Source organism: Megalobrama amblycephala, linkage group LG13 (assembly GCF_018812025.1).
Source record: "Megalobrama amblycephala isolate DHTTF-2021 linkage group LG13, ASM1881202v1, whole genome shotgun sequence".
NCBI lineage: Eukaryota > Metazoa > Chordata > Actinopteri > Cypriniformes > Xenocyprididae > Megalobrama > Megalobrama amblycephala.
This window is the reverse complement of record NC_063056.1, coordinates 41207729-41224037: the sequence shown is the minus strand read 5'-3', so window position 1 is coordinate 41224037 and position 16309 is coordinate 41207729. Positions and strand designations below refer to the sequence as shown.

The window sequence follows — 16309 nt, the reverse complement described above, 5'->3', positions numbered from 1 at the left end:
GACACCATGAAATATGAACTAAAATGTGCTTTTAATATACTATCTCTGTATTTAAAAATGTATTTAGATACTACTTACAGTACATTTGAACCCATAGTGTACTACAAGTGGTAACTAAATATATATTTTTTTAAATACAGTGATAGTTGAAAACTGTTGCTTAAACTTTTTTCAGCATTATTTGATAAATAGAAAGTTCAAAAGAATTTGAAGTAGAAATATTTTGGTGTCTTTACTGTCAGTTTTGATCAATTTAATGTGTCCATGCTGAATAAAAGTTTGAATTTCCTTTAAAAAAATATACTTTTGACAAGTATATATCAAATATCATAAGATATAGAAGATGATTTTCGCAACTTGTTTGTGGTGTAATTTCTATGACAATGAATCAGCAGACCTCATCATCTTGAGCAATTACTGGCTTGTGTGCAATAGCCGCCTTTGCTATATTTCAGACATTTCGCAACAGAAGAAGCCTCGAAAAAGATCACACTGTGCACAAATTAATGGGGGCTCAGGGCAAAAACGCCACCAAAATTAATAAAAATGCCCCAAAATTCAAGATGTGGGGCAAAAAAAAAAATGTCTCTGTATGAGTTCTTGTTTTTAATATTTAAAACAGGATATAGTTAAAGGCACAGTATGTAAGTTTCGCTGCTAGATGGCGCTTATTCAAAACAATAAAGGCGTGGCTTGATGATGCAGTGAGTGAGTGTGGAATCATGGGAGTTGTGGTCTTCACCTCCACAGCCAATGGAAAGCAATCCGACGGGAAATCATGTTCACGGATGAGCTAATGGATTAAAGTTTTATTAACGTTACTGTGTTATGAAGCAGAGAGCCTGGGACACTAACCTTGCTCTTTTTATGATACTTGTATGCCGCAATCAGCCACTCATTTCATTTTGTTGTTTATATTTATTTTATGATTAAAGTTACATTTAACTTTTGCCTCCTTCTTGTCTATCCTCTGCGCTTCCACGTTTGTCAATTCTCATCTGAGCTTACGTTACGCTTAGTGTTGCAAAATTCCGGGAATTTTTTAAGTTGTAAACTTTCCATGGGAATTAATGGGAATGTATGGGAATTAATGGGAATAAATTGGAAATTTACAAAATTGCAGGTTAACTTGAGAAGCTTGAGAGAAAATGCTTGCATTTCACATTTTTAATGGGACTTTTATATAATATAATGCTTATTTTATTCAACATTCATGCATTTGATTGTTCAATTAAAGAACTGATTAAAGTTCTACTCAAATCAAAGTCAAAATGTAACTTTTAGAATTTGTATTAGTTTGCATGCATGTTGACCAAACAAAACGATTATATTTATTTGTTTATGATATAGTTACCCTAAATTTCAAATGAAATTCCCATAAATTCTTAAGTTTTTTGACCAAACAAAATGTTTATATTTATGTTTGTATATGATACAGTTAAGCCAAATTACCCTAAATTTCCAATTAATTCCCATAAATTCTCGTTAAGTTTCCAACATGTAAAATTTCCAAAATTCCCCAGCTTAACTTCCCATGGAAAATTTCCGGAAATTTTCCACCCCTTTTGCAACCTTAGTGACGCTACACCTCTCTTATGAATGCTTGTACGGCTGTTGCCGGAAGCCAGTGATTATAGCTTATAAAATTTTAAATATGGATATTTTCCTACAAAAACCAATTGCTTTGCTTCAGAAAGCCTTTATTAACCCCTCTGGAGCCGTATGGATTACTTTTATGATGGATGGATGCGCTTTTATGGGCTTCAAAATCTCGATTCACTCCCATTAAAAAGCTTGAAAGAGCTGGAATATTTTTTAATATACTGTAACTCTGATTGTGTTTGGCTGAAAGAAGAAAGTCATATATACCTAGGATGGCTTGAGGGTAATAATTTTCATTTTTGGGTAAACTATCCCTTTAAGAGTGAAATATGAGAGAACATTGTTAAATATAACAGAGATAAAGTAATTGGAGTCGCATTGCATACAATGTTTTGTCTGTCTGTTTTTTTCCAACTGTTTCTTCGCAACGGGCCTCCGAATCTACTCGTGTGATGAGGAAACAAAGGATTAGCTGAAACTTTCATTTAATGCAGTCTGGGATCTTCTCCAAACACTGACAAGGCCACAGGTCATTATGTACCGCAGGTCAGTCTAATTGAATTGTACATCTCTATAGTGGCTAAAAGCATGGCAGGGTCACTTGTCAGGACCAGATTATCTTTCAGTGCCAATAAAGAGAAGAAGAACAGCTGCTTTAGTTTCGTGCCAGCATGGGTCGTGCTCAGAAACCTCTCGCAGAGATCAATCATGAGGATGTGGCGACTTTCCAGGAAGTCGGGTGGAGCACACACTTTCTGATGGCCGGCCACGTGGCGATGGTTGCCCAGACATGACAGATGCAGAGAGCAAATCTAACAGTGTCAGAAAAGAAAATTGCTGAAAGAATCTAGGTTTGGCCTTGCACAGGCAAACACCATTCAGATGTTCTGCAGAAAATGTAAAAATCTAGTTAGGTGACACTTGATAAGCTACTTACAGTACACAATTTATAGTGGCAATCACATTTGAAGTAACTCGAGGCTAAGATCACGGCAATCTGGTGAAAGCTCATTAATGCATTTGAATCAACTTGAATAAATCAAACTAGGACTTTTAAAGTGGTCATGAACTGCATTGTTTTATGTTTCCTGGGGTGCACTTATAATGCTAGTATGATTTTTACATAAATTGTCAAAATTTAGAATTTTCCTAGCCTGATTTTATCCCTCTGATTTGAACGCTCTGTTTTAAGGGGCGTGTCTGCTGTGAGACTTCAGTGTAAACGCCCACTGCTGTGATTGGCTGACATCTTTGCATATGAAATAGCTAAGCATTTCACTCTTAAAAACTTTTAGCACTATTTTACTATTACAGCTCTCAAGGTTAACTAATCGTGAAAAGTGTTGATTATAGCATTACATGTAGATCTGTGGCATTATATTTAGATCGTGGCATGAAAGGTTGCAGTGATGAACATTGAAAGCAGTGATCTCGTCAATTTCTGCACACTAACGAATGCTTTCATCATAACTAATGGTGCAAACGGGATGTAACTAAGAGATTTGTTAAATAAACATGAGTTTTGGTGCGAGTCCAGAACTCAGTCACTGATAAACTCACACTGTTTGATTGACAGCTCCAGCGATTGTTAAGGAAGCGTTCTTTGATCGCTTTCTATATATAATTTAATCACAGTTTAAATAACAGATTATTTTCATCTTACTAAGAGAAACAAGGTGAAGTTGAGCGTTTAGTCACTGGTTTGATTTACTGACACACAGACAAAGATCATCTGACTGTACATGAATCATTAATATCAGATCAGGCATTAGAATGAACACAGTTACTGACATGTTGTTGCATTACTGTCGAGTTCATATCGTAAAAGTCTGTTTGCACCGAAATGCGATTGATTTACCAAAGAATCCACAGTGAAATGTACCAAATACAAATAAATAAAGCTCAACTGAAAATAAATAACCATATTCCTGCATTAGGATCCTTTGAAAGGTAATGTTATTTTAGTCCTGTATCGCTCTTCTCTCCTCCTCATCTCACTAACACACCAGTGGGCGGGGCTAACGTTGCAATGAAGTAGGCGTTGATTTCTTCTGCGGAGGCGGAGTTTCACCTATCTATAGGCATATTACGGGACGAGTCGTTCACTGGGTCTGATGTCAATAAAAGCTTTTATCGGACTAACAAGAAAGTTTTAAGTTCTGAAACTTACAGGATATTCTTATATCTTATATATCAAAAGCTCAAGGAAAAGTTGATTTCTCAATTCATAACCCTCTTTATGTTTAATCACCTTTTGGTTGTATCTGTGACAGAGAAACACAGGCCGCACGGGGGGGGGGCGAAGCCTCGTGCGCATCCAGCTGCAGCAGCTGTCTCATCGCTGACATGCACACTGTCATTACATTACTAATGGCTGAAGAAATTGCAGACTTGGTGGCAGACAAACCACTACAAGGGGGTATTTATAGAGCGGGGGACCAGGAGGAGGACAACAGCCACCCCTTGTTCAACTGGTGCACAAACACTGCTGCTTTTCCTCAAAGATGTGCATATCGTTCAGATAATTCATGTGTGTGTCATTGATAAATAAACACTCTGCGCTTTAGATTTCAGCAACAATATCTGCCAAAAACTCATTTATTTAATGGCCTACTTTATGAAAGTATTTTTTAAAGCTATTTTCCTAATTTTTGTTTTGGAGTCTCCTACAATACGTTTACATGCATCCAAGTCAAAAGACACAATTTTCTCATAAAATTCATTGCAGCATCAGCTTTTTTCTAACTGTGTCTGAATCAATAAAGGATTCAGTCTCTCTAAACCCTGCTCTGCTCTGATTGGTCAGATGCCCCAGTCTGTTGTGATTGGTTGGAAACAGCATCGTCTCGACATGAACAACATGAACCAAATTCTTCCAGTCTCAGACACAACTACAGTGTTTGAGGGCGGGGCAATTATGGGGCATTATGCAAATTAGTTACAAACCTACGTAGGTTCATGCAGGAAGTGAGGCTGGAAGACGACTCGGTTCAGGCAGTTCAATTCTTGCTTATAGGAGACAATAACCTTTATTTATCTGCACTTTGCAAACCTTTTACATTCACAAACAGCTCTATTACACACATGAAAGGTACAGTAATATCTGAAAAAGCATAATAGGGAAACTTTAACAATGCTGTTAAAGCTGCTGTAGGTAACTTTTGTACCGGCACACCGGTAATCTTGAATTTGACGGCTGTACACTATGCATGACAGGAGTGTGATCAGCGCGCAGCAGCTTGATGATTGACAAAACACTCCTCCTGGCTTGATTGGTTGTTTCTTACGGGAGCGGTGTATTTCTGCAAATGGCAATGGACCACTGGGAGGAGCCAGAGGAGCTGTTTTTCACAGATTATCTGTCTCATATTCTACTGTCAGGACATAATGTCAGGTTTAACAAATATGTAAAAAATATTTTTTTACAAAAGTTACCTACAGCAGCTTTAATGAAAATCAATGAGCTAATAAATAAGAGCAATGCAAAATTTGTTCTCGTATACATCTGTTGTGGTCCTTTGCTCCAGCGATCTTCCTGAAATGAGAGCTCGGAGACTTTAATTCTGTTTGCGTTCATCAAACTGCAAAACACGGCTATTCTCTGGGCAGTTTTCCCAGGAGTTTGAATTTACAATTTGAGATGGTGCATTATTCAAACATAAGCAAAAACAAAAACTGTTGCAACTCATCATCATGACCCATGAATACGGACCTGGTTTATTCATGGTTGCATCAAATCTGGGTCAACATGCATCTTTGCATTTCACTACAGGCTACATGAAATCATGCAAACCACAAAATGTGTGCCTGCAGAGCTCCTTGGGAAGATCTGCAGATTTCAGTATGTCTATGTGTAATATTTTGGCTAATTTGATGGTACTCACCATCTCATAAGCGGTGACCACTTTCTTCAGGACTTCAGGCAGCAGGCCCTGGGCCTCCATGATGGGGTACTGATCTCTGAGGTTAAACAGCAAAACCGGGCTGCTGTCCGGCCCGATGAGGCGCGGCGAGAGCGCTAGTATACACTGCTTCAGGTTGGCCACCGCTGACAGACCGCAAAGCTCTTTAAACGGCACAATGGCGTTCTGTGGAGGACATTAGGTCAAAGTGTGAAGTGTGCACATAAAATGTTTTGCAGTACACACTGTTTTGTTTATGATAATATCTATCACTAAATGTTGGGCTGCATCATTAATTGAAATAAAACAGAAATTGCAATATGGCTTGAGGATGCAATTTAATTAAATACATATGAATATGTGCTCTGAGTTTCAGAATGAAGCATGGCTGTGAGTTTGGATCGCTTTAATGTGCATTTGTAAACTAAAAATAAATATTAATATTGTAATTTTACAGTTGTAATGGAAAATACAATTATTAAATATATTTTCCTTAAATATATATATTTTTTTATTTTAGTAAGTGTAATATTATTTTATTTTTTAGTATTTTAAAAAAATATTTTAGTAATAATAAATTATTATTATATAAATAATAATAATTATATAATAAGAAGAATAATAAATATATACATAATAATATAATAATATAATAGTAATTATATATATACTATTATTTATATTATTATTATATATTATTATTAATTTTTATTTATTTATAATATAATAATTAATATATATATAATATAATATAAATAATATATATATATATATATATATATATATATATATATATATATATATATATATATATAACATATTATTAATATTTATTATAATATATAATAATTATTCATTGTTTTATAAATATTATGTAATATTTCTTATTTTATTTTTTAGTATTTTAAAAAAAATATTTTATTAATAATAATAATTATAATTATATAAATAATATATATACATAATAATAATAATAATAATAATAATAATAAAACGAAATAATTAATAATAATAACAACTATTATTATTATTATTATTATTATTATTATTATTATTATATTACATATATAGTATATATTATTTATTATTATATAGATTTATTATAGTTTTTTTATAAATATTATTATATAAATAATTATTATTATTAAACACATTTTAATAAAATAATAAATTACTATTATTATAGTTAATATTATATAAACATAAATAAGAAGAATTATCATTAGCATATCGCTATATGCATCTAATCACAATATTCACACAAAAAAAAAATTTGTTTTTTTTTAATCGTAATTGCAAATTTTTTTTTTCTGGAAAAATCACAATTAGATTTTATCATCAAATAATCATGCAGCCCTATTTCAAAATTGCTATAATGAAGTATAATAGTGGCTGGCTATTATGTTCAGAATGAAATACTAACATACAGTGCATATTTCTTTAAAATGCAATTATATATTTATTTTGGTTTCAAACAAACTAAACTACTAACTCACTAAACTCACTGTTTAAATCAGCAAATGGTGTCTAGTTATAATCTCATAAATAAATACATTATCATTATTTTGCATATTTAAACTTAGCAGTCCAATCAAATAATGATAAAAAAAAAAAAAAAAAAAAAAAAAAAAATTTGGCTGATGATATCACAGTACACTGGAAATGGAAGGTTGAGTGCATTGCATTGTCAGATATAGTATTCCTTGCAACAATGTGCTGTTTAATATAGCACATCTGGCAAATATAGTAGGTCATCTGGGTATTCTATGCATATTGCATGCCACACATTATATACTGTACATGCACATACATACTATGCACAGCACAAACAGGAAGAGCATAGTATGCCATTTCAAACATACCCATTGACCTAGTTGTGGGAGGTGATGAGAAAACAAAAACCAAGCCGATGTCGACTTCCCCATAGTGAACGTCCACGAGCAAGAAACGCAATAGGAAGTGGTTTTACTGAGTATGTCTTCTACAAAAGAACTGCTCTGAATGTGGGAGGAAGACGTAATTTTCTTGTGAAAGCTCCTCTAGTGAGTTTAAAACACAAACAGCAGCAGTATTTAACAGGGGCACATTTAAATAGTGAACGCAGCAGAAGCGCCTGGAATTGTTTCCACAGGAAGAATGCAATGTAAACAGAACTATTAAAATACCCGAAATGTACAGTGTGTTATGAATAGAATAGCTTGTGCTGAAATAAAGCAAACACCAAAGCAGGAGACCTTGTACACTGCTCCATCCATTCTCTGATTTAAAGCATTTAAATGTAAAATAATTGAGGCATTAGGAATGGACATTTTATTAAATAATCACAATATGTTCATGATGTTTTTGCTGGTGATATAAAACTAAACAACATTCTGCTAATTCAAACTGTTAAGAAGTGATAAAGTAATGTGTGGCATTCTATTATATATGTTTATCCAACAGTTCTTTCTGGTTCTTGAATCTGATTGGCTGAGAGCCATGCAATATTTTAGTGATAACAGCACTCCTACCTTTTCACCGTTTGTATCACTCCGCTTAAAGCCTAGCAAATTTTTTAGGTGCAAATGTAGTTGTTTAGACCTGAAATATGTGACTCATATTTAATCATAGCACCTATTTAACAAATTATTTTAGACGTTTTCAGAGATGCAAGCTCCAGGCCGTCAGCAGCCATTCAGTGCTCGTGTACCCGCCGAGAACAGCTTCATCTCGGTCAGTGCTTCAGGGATTTGCTGCTTGCTCTTATCGTGGTTAAACATGAGATATAATTAATTTTGGGTACATAAAATGGGAAATCTTTTAATCTATTACTTGTTCCTGAGCAAATTGAATTGGGCTATGTTAAAATTCATAATATAATATTAAGGCTATATTTAACTTGCATCCTGTAAAGCACTGCTTTTGTATGTCTAGCAGCATTACCTTTGTCTGAAATGACATTCATTCTTCAGGTCGATGTCCATAATATTATATTCATTATAAAAATATGTTTAAATGTCCACTGAGGAAGGCAATCTTTGCATTTGTCCTTTTTACAGTTAAGGGAATTTTCCATAACATACAGCGCTAAAACAATGTTCTTTGTTCACAAAAGTCAGTTTCGATCTAAAAATCTCTTGCAACTGACAACTTGCAATTTATATAAAATAATATTTATTGAACAATAAATATTTAATTTAACAACACTAGCCATTATAAATGACAGTAGAAAATAATCACAATTGTACAATTCAGTCAAACATACAAAAGCAGTGCTTTACAGGATGGAAGTTAAATATAGCGTTTTAAAATATCCCAATTTGATTTGCTCAGGAACAAGTATTAAATTAATAAGACCAAATATTGCCCGTTTTATGTACCCAAAATGAATTATGTCTCATGATTAACCACTATAAGAGCAAGCAGCAAATCCCTGAAGCACTGGCCGAAATGAAGCTGTTCTCAGCGGGTACACGAGCACTGAACAGCCGCTGACGACCTGGAGCTTGCATCTCCGAAAACGTCTTAAATTGTAAAATAGGTGCTATGATTAAATATGAGTCACATATTTCAGTCTAAACAACTACATTCTCGCCTAAAAAAAACTCTCATGACAGTCGCTTATAGTGATACAAACGGTGAAAAAGTAGGAGTGCTGTTATCACTAAAATATTGCACGCCTCTCAGCTAATCAGATTCGAGAACCAGAAAGAACTGTTGTAGATATTGAAGTATGCACTGGAATATGCAAAAGCAGAGCCTGTGTATATCATAAAACTGCACAACACTTTGCCTAATATCATCTTGATTATCGTCAAAGACCTCTGCTATAACAGCGAGATCTCTTGACTATCATCGATCCCCAATATCATACCCTAATACAAAGCATCATCAACAAAGAAGCTGCCTTAAAATATTCTTTTGATTATCACTGATCCTTGAGTACGAGTCAAGGTCATTCTGACAAGATTGCTATGTATGCATTTTAAAGGCAACAGACCAAAAGCCAATGAACGAGAAACAAATTGAAACACCATCTGCGGTATAATCTTAAAACGAAAAAAAAAAAAAAAAAAAACTATTTCCTGACTTCAGAAATCATCTCAGTTCTTTCCTGTTATAGCAGTGCCACTCCTTTTATCCATGAGACAACCTAATCTCTTCTTAAGGGGGATATAACTGACACATGCCTCAGGACATACTAACCCTGTGTTATGCAATATTTTCCACATCAAATATTAAAAAGGAATTTGGCTGATCTCCTACCTGTAGCCTATATATGAGTATAGCTTCAGTTCTCGTGGCTAAATAAGGATCTTTGAAATGTTTTTGTGTCAGCCTGACAAGTTGTGCAACATCGAGGAATCACAACTGATTAAAATCAGCACTTTTGTTTTTTGTTTATCAGTGCCAGAGAGATTTCAGTTCAAATGGTCTCGGCCTTGTGAAGAGAAATGTCCTGTAAGCTGTGCTTCCTTCTCAGGGTCGACCCTCTGATGTGAGAAAACTTTCTCACGCTATGAAAAGAAGATACTTGCCACAATGAAATAAGGTTGGAGAGTCTTGGCAGGCTGCAAACTAAACATTTGCTGAGTCGAGTCATTTGCATACTTTGCAGACAGTGAATGGGTGAATCTCACAAAACGTTTCTAGATTAGGTTTCACCTAAAAATCTAAAGACATATTGTCCTTAATTGTCCTACAAACATGACCCCAGCACACCCAAATCTCATTATCATAACGTAGAAGGACTTTACTGTTGCTGTTTTTTAATTACAGCAATGATTTTTTCCCCCATTATATTTACATGCCACCTCATCAAAAAATCTTTCATTAAATCTAAAATAAGTGGTATATAGGTAAAAATAATATACCTAAAGTCCTACAATAACCCCCAAAATTTTATTACCATAATGCAATATGATTTTATTATAGTTACCGTTATCGGCCCAATAAGAAAATTTGGCCGATATATTAAAGCCGATAAATAATGGATTATTTCCCTCAGCTGAGACACTTCAGATGCACACTGTTCACTATGATGGTTTTGAATTGCTTGAGATATGATTGGAGTCACTTCAAAAAGGAAAATACAGTTAAGTGAAACATGGTCAGCACATATTTGTCATATAGGCTACATAAAATTATAATGAGTACATTATAATTGTGTCCTTGGGATATGGCTTTCAATGGTGAGACTTTTGTCTTTGTAATCAGGCTCTCAAAAATGATATAAAAATTTGGATTTAGATTTATTGGCCGATATATCGGTTATCAGCATTCAATCATAAAGAATTATCGGTTATCGGTATCGGCCAAAATTTTCATATTGGCGCATCCCTCGTTAGAACCTTTATGGCATTAATCTGAATAGTATCTCACCTGCATGTTCTCTCTGAGATCAGTGGCCTCCCGTAGTGGCTGTGCAGCAGATTTAAAGACTTCATCTACAGCCTTGATGAGAAGTATCCTCATAGTGGCGTATTCCCGTCCCCGCTTACTCTTGCGGACCGAAAGCCCTCTTTTGTGAGGCTTACCCCCACCACGCCGGTTGGTAATGGCCACATGGACAAAGATCCAGGCGTGTGGAAGCACTTCACCCGTCAGCGACTGGAGGGGAATGTGTCGGAAGCCTGGCTGAATGCATTCAAACGGAATCGTGTACTGACCGATAAACTCGTCCCCAATGTAGTCGTCATCCAGAACGACAAAGCGCACCATTGCCAGTTCCGGAAGGTTAATCTGAAACTCGAAGCTCTCATCAAAGATGGGGTTGTCGCCATTCTGATGGATCGTTTTAGTCCTTTGCTCTGCGCAATCCGCAGGGATACCATGAATTTCGACATAAACGTAAGGATCAACCACATCTCCTTTGGCGCCTGAGCCCTTGGGTTTGGGGAAATTTTGTCCGCTAATGATCTTTATGTGAAGGAGCTGTGGAGACACTCCCGGAACTGAGTCTTTAGTATTGGCGCTGAAATAAGACACCTGCTCCCTCATGATGGCTGGGCGTAGAACATAACCACAGTTGCCATTCTGTCTAAACCAGCCAATGTTGAGGTCCATCATGAGACCTGGTGTTTGATAGTTCATCGCTACTATTTGGCAACCGCATTTCCAAAAGTCCTGCGGGTTCATGTTGCTCGAATCGATCCGCATTGGGCTTGGGTAAACCCTCGCTAGGAACTTCTTGTTGTAGTTAACAAAGTCACCAGGGTGGTCAGTAGCACAACGACTGGCAAAGACCTCATTGAAGGAGCAGAGCTCCCAGTGCTTCTGGTTCTGGAAAGCAGTCTGAAAATCCTTAAAACTTACAGACTTGCATAAGGTTACCATGTCGGATAGATCCTTGGAGAGCTGGAACTTTTTGGGTTGAACAACCGTCTGCTGTTCACCACCCTCATTGTTCATCCGCTGAGACATTTCCGCACCCTCGTCCTCGTCCGTCACCTCGCCTTCGGTGCCGGCGCAGTTGCTCGCCAGCTTCTTTCCTTTCAGAAGAATCTTTCCCTTTAAGTCCGAGGGGGACGGAAGGTAGTTGTCGTCGAGGTTAGGAGGATCCGAGTGAATTTTGTCTCCAAGTATTTTCTTCAGGTGCTGAAACATTACCTTCTGTTGCTTCAAGGAACAGTGGTTCTCCAAGCATAGGATCAGAGGAAATTCCGAGGCCACGAAAGCATACTTGTTAATGATGTCGATGACGCTGCGAAAGACAATCTGTGAGGTCATTGTATGGCCCGTGTAAATGAGCGGTTCATTATCGGGCCCATCCCACACATCAAGTTCCACACTCCTGCAACCCATCTTTAGGGCACGGATGTAGCCAGTAATGTCTGAGGGACCCTTGAACTGGTCCTCAATCAGGTATGTATTGTGAGAAGAGTTTATGAAATAGTGAGAAAGGGGTTGGTTCATGTCTTGGCATACTGTTTTTTGTTCAGGATCAAAGATGTGGCAGTCCGCTGACATGAGGTAATTGGTAAATCCGTCCAGGGAGAGCCATCCCTTGAGTTGCCCTTCCTTTGAGGGTTCATACTTCTGAATAACTTCCACACTGATGTCTTCGCTCACCTTCGCCATGCCTTGCTCTGCCTCCAAAAAGATCATCAAATCCTTGGTGTCGAGAAATTCCTTGTTGCTTGAGAACTGCACCAACAGAAAATAGATCTCTGGTCTTGTGCAAAGGTCGTGAAAGACTTCGATGAACTCCTCCTTGGTCACGTCAGAACCGGTTTTGTCTTTCGCTTTGTGCAACTCTTTGAACTTGAGCTCTATCTTGACATTTTTCACTCCAGGACTTAACTTCTTGATCAGCTGTACGGCCGAACAAAGACTAATGCATTTTCCGCCAATGATGTCCGCTTCATCGAATAGGTCACCCAGCCAGGACGCTCGCATGTTATCCTGACAGCTCTGAATCATATTAAGAGTGTGTTTTCCATACGATATTAAGTACCTGAGTCCCGTCACCCATATATTTGCTACATCGGCTGAATTTGCCACTAAATCAAGCGATTCGTAGTTCTCCCCATAGATGATGGAGAATGCACAGTCCTCGGAAATCTGATCCGAAATTCCATTGGTCCTGAACGTGTCCGTGTTCTTACCGGTTCGCACCTCTTTAATTGATTTTACGTCAATCTTGGCCTTGTCAGACTCTTTTTTGGATGGCTCCCACCGCATTGACTGCATGTCGGCATCCAGGAGGAAGTAACGCTGGTAGACTCTAGAGTTGGAGCGCACCTTCCTCAGTTCAGACCCGTCCACCATAGAATTAATGCAGTCGCTTGCACTGCTGATCTTCTTTTCTGTTGGCATGCTACTGAAAGACACCGTCTTTTTACGTTCCTTGCACCGCCTGGAACCATCCTGGAAAATAAAGCAATTTATCATCAGTATCACAGTATAATATGATAAACACATTTATGGAGAACATTACATGTTTTTTACCATTTTGATGTACAGCAATATTTTACTGCTAAAAAAGGACACATTTTATTTAATTTATTTCACTTTTAGTCACAATAAATACTTTATTAAAGTCCCCCTGTAGTCAATAATTGTATCCCTTAAAACTCATCTTTGATCACCAAAATTACATATTTCAATGTTTTTTCCTATGATAAAATTGTATTCATGCCTTAAAATAGCTTGAATGTAACTCGAAACCCTTGCTTCATTTAGTATACGCGGATCGATGAATATGCTAATTAGCCCCGCCTGCACTCATTTGCACGAGCTCAGAGATCCACTCGGTCAACTTACTGATGTAAACGCTGCACAACGGTATCGCTTTTTACAATGTCGGACACATAATGGTAATTAATATGACTAGCCTTTTGCTTAACTACGTTATCAAACAGCTAATGGCCAAAAAACAGTTTGGATTTAAACATGCAAATACTTAAGAGTCTATGACTGGATCATTATTGCAGTAATTATTATGTTTCTAGCATGTTTGGGAACAGTTCTTCTAACCATAATTGATGGAGTGTGTGTGTTGTGATGTTATTTCCATCAAGAGGTGCATACGTTTCTGGTCAAGATCTTGTATGGAGGTGAGCAGTCTCCTCCAGCACATCCTAAAGACTTTCAATGAATTTAAGGTCTGGACTCAGAGGTGCCAATTCATGTATGAACATGATTCTTCATGCTCCCTCCCAACTATTCTTTCACAATTTGAGCCTGATGAATCTTGGTTTTGTCATCCTGGAATATGGCCATGATATGTCTTCCTACATGGTTGTTTAAGAAATGAAAACTTCACGCTCCATCAATTAGGGTTAGAAGAACTGTTACCAAACGTGCTAGAAACATAATAATCACTGCAATAATGATCCAATCGTAGAATCTTAAGTATTTGCCTATTTAAATCCAAAAAGTGATTTTTTTTGGGGGGCCGGGTAGTGTATAAACTACCGAAATTGCATTTTTAAGTATGTAAAATGGGTAACATAAAATGATAATACAATCTAGAGTTGTCCTGCATCATCTCTGCTGGTGTTGTGACCAACAAAACAAAACATCAATGTGTCCTTTCTTTGATACCACCCTGAGCCTAGAGGCAGGAAAATATTGAGCTACAAGACGGCTTAATTAAGAAAATAATTACAACCGTTTCACAAAGAGAGAGCAGTTCTTCCCCCGGGGTATGTACGGTCTAAGAAAATTCTGTATAAACTGAAATGTTCTAAGCACTGTTTCTATTTCATATCTACTTATAGCAGAAAGTCTGTTTTTGTTGTTGTTGTTGTTGTTGTTGGGTTTTTTTGTGTAGAGAGATGCACTGGTCAAGAATAAAATAGTGTTTATAAGTACTATGCTGCTTTGTTTACAGTGGTAGCCAAGAAAAACCTATATCGCTGCTGTTCTACAAACGCCACTCACTGTCAGAAAGTGTTTGCATTTTATTCAGTCCGTCTGGTATGTTTAGAATAGAGACCATGCAGTTTTTGCTTTAAATCTTGAAATTATACAAGCTAATTTAGGGATGCACCGATATGAAAATTTTGTCCAATAGAATAACCAATAATTCTTTATATTTGAAAGCCGATAACCGATATATTGGCCGATAAATCAAAATCAAAAATTTTGTATAATTTTTGAGAGCCTGATTACAAAAACAAAAGTTGCACCATTAAAAGCCATGTCCCAAGCACACAATTATAATGTTCTCATTATAATATTATGTAGCCTATGTGACAGACTTGCATTGTATGACGCACTGTATTTTCCTTTTTGAAGTGATTTCAATCATATTTCAAACAATTCAAAACAATAATGGTGGACAGTGCACATCTGAAGTGTCTCAGCTGAAGGAAATAATCTGTTATTTATCGGCTTTAATATATCGGCCAAATTTTCTTATCGGACCGATAACGTTAACATTACAATGAACATATATCGGCCGATACAGATATGGTGGTCTATATCGTGCATCCCTAATCTAATTTAAATCAAAAACAACCACTTGTGTTGCATGTGTGTAGCAGCTTCGTATTGGAAAATTATGATTGGTGCTTCTCTAGTTATTTGCCTCTTCGTTAAACAAACAAGCTGTATTCGGATACAGTAAAAACAGTACAAATACTTCTACTTCCAAGTTCTTTCAGTTCTGAAAAACTCAAATATAACATTGCTGCCAAACACACCATGCAAACTACATCACTTTATCTATAATTGGTAGGGATGCACGATATATCGGCCATCATAACTGTATCGGCCGATATATGTTCATTTTTAATGTTTGCGTTATCGGCCCGATAAGAAAATTTGACCGATATTTTAAAGCTGATGATTAACAGATTATTTCCTTCAGTTGAGACACTTCAGATGTGCACTGTCCGCCATTGTGGGTTTTTGCTTGAAATATGATTGAAATCACTTAAAAAAGGAAAATACAGTTAAGTGCAACATGTGCAGCACAAGTCTGTCATATAGACTACATAAAATTATGAAAACATTATAATTGTGTGCTTGGGACATGGCTTTTAATGGTGAAAGTTTTGTTTTTTTAATCAGGCTCTCAAAAATGTTATAAAAATTAGATTTATCGGCCAATATATCGGTTATCAGCATTCAATCATAAAGAATTATTGGTTATCAGTATCGGCCAAAATGTTCACATCAGTGCATCCCTAATTTAGATGTATTGGCCAATATATCGGTTATCGGCTTTCAAATACAAAGAATTATCGGTTATCGGTATCGGCCAAAATGTTCACATCGGTGCATCCCTAATTTAGATTTATCGGCCAATATATCGGTTATCGGCTTTCAAATATAAAGAATTATCGGTTATTGTATCGGCCAAGATGTTCACATCG

General features: G+C 36.4%; 1 protein-coding gene across 2 annotated transcripts in view; it reads right to left on the bottom strand.

Moving 5' to 3' along the window:
• Positions 1–16309, bottom strand: part of LOC125242999 (inactive phospholipase C-like protein 2) — a 68541-nt gene that overhangs the window by 30184 nt on the left and 22048 nt on the right. For both annotated transcript variants that reach the window (XM_048152176.1, XM_048152177.1), the window contains 2 exons: positions 10866–13352; positions 5487–5690 (listed from right to left, as the gene is read on the bottom strand). In XM_048152176.1, the coding sequence (XP_048008133.1) occupies positions 5487–5690; positions 10866–13352 (2691 nt within the window). The remainder of the gene's footprint in view (positions 1–5486; positions 5691–10865; positions 13353–16309) is intronic.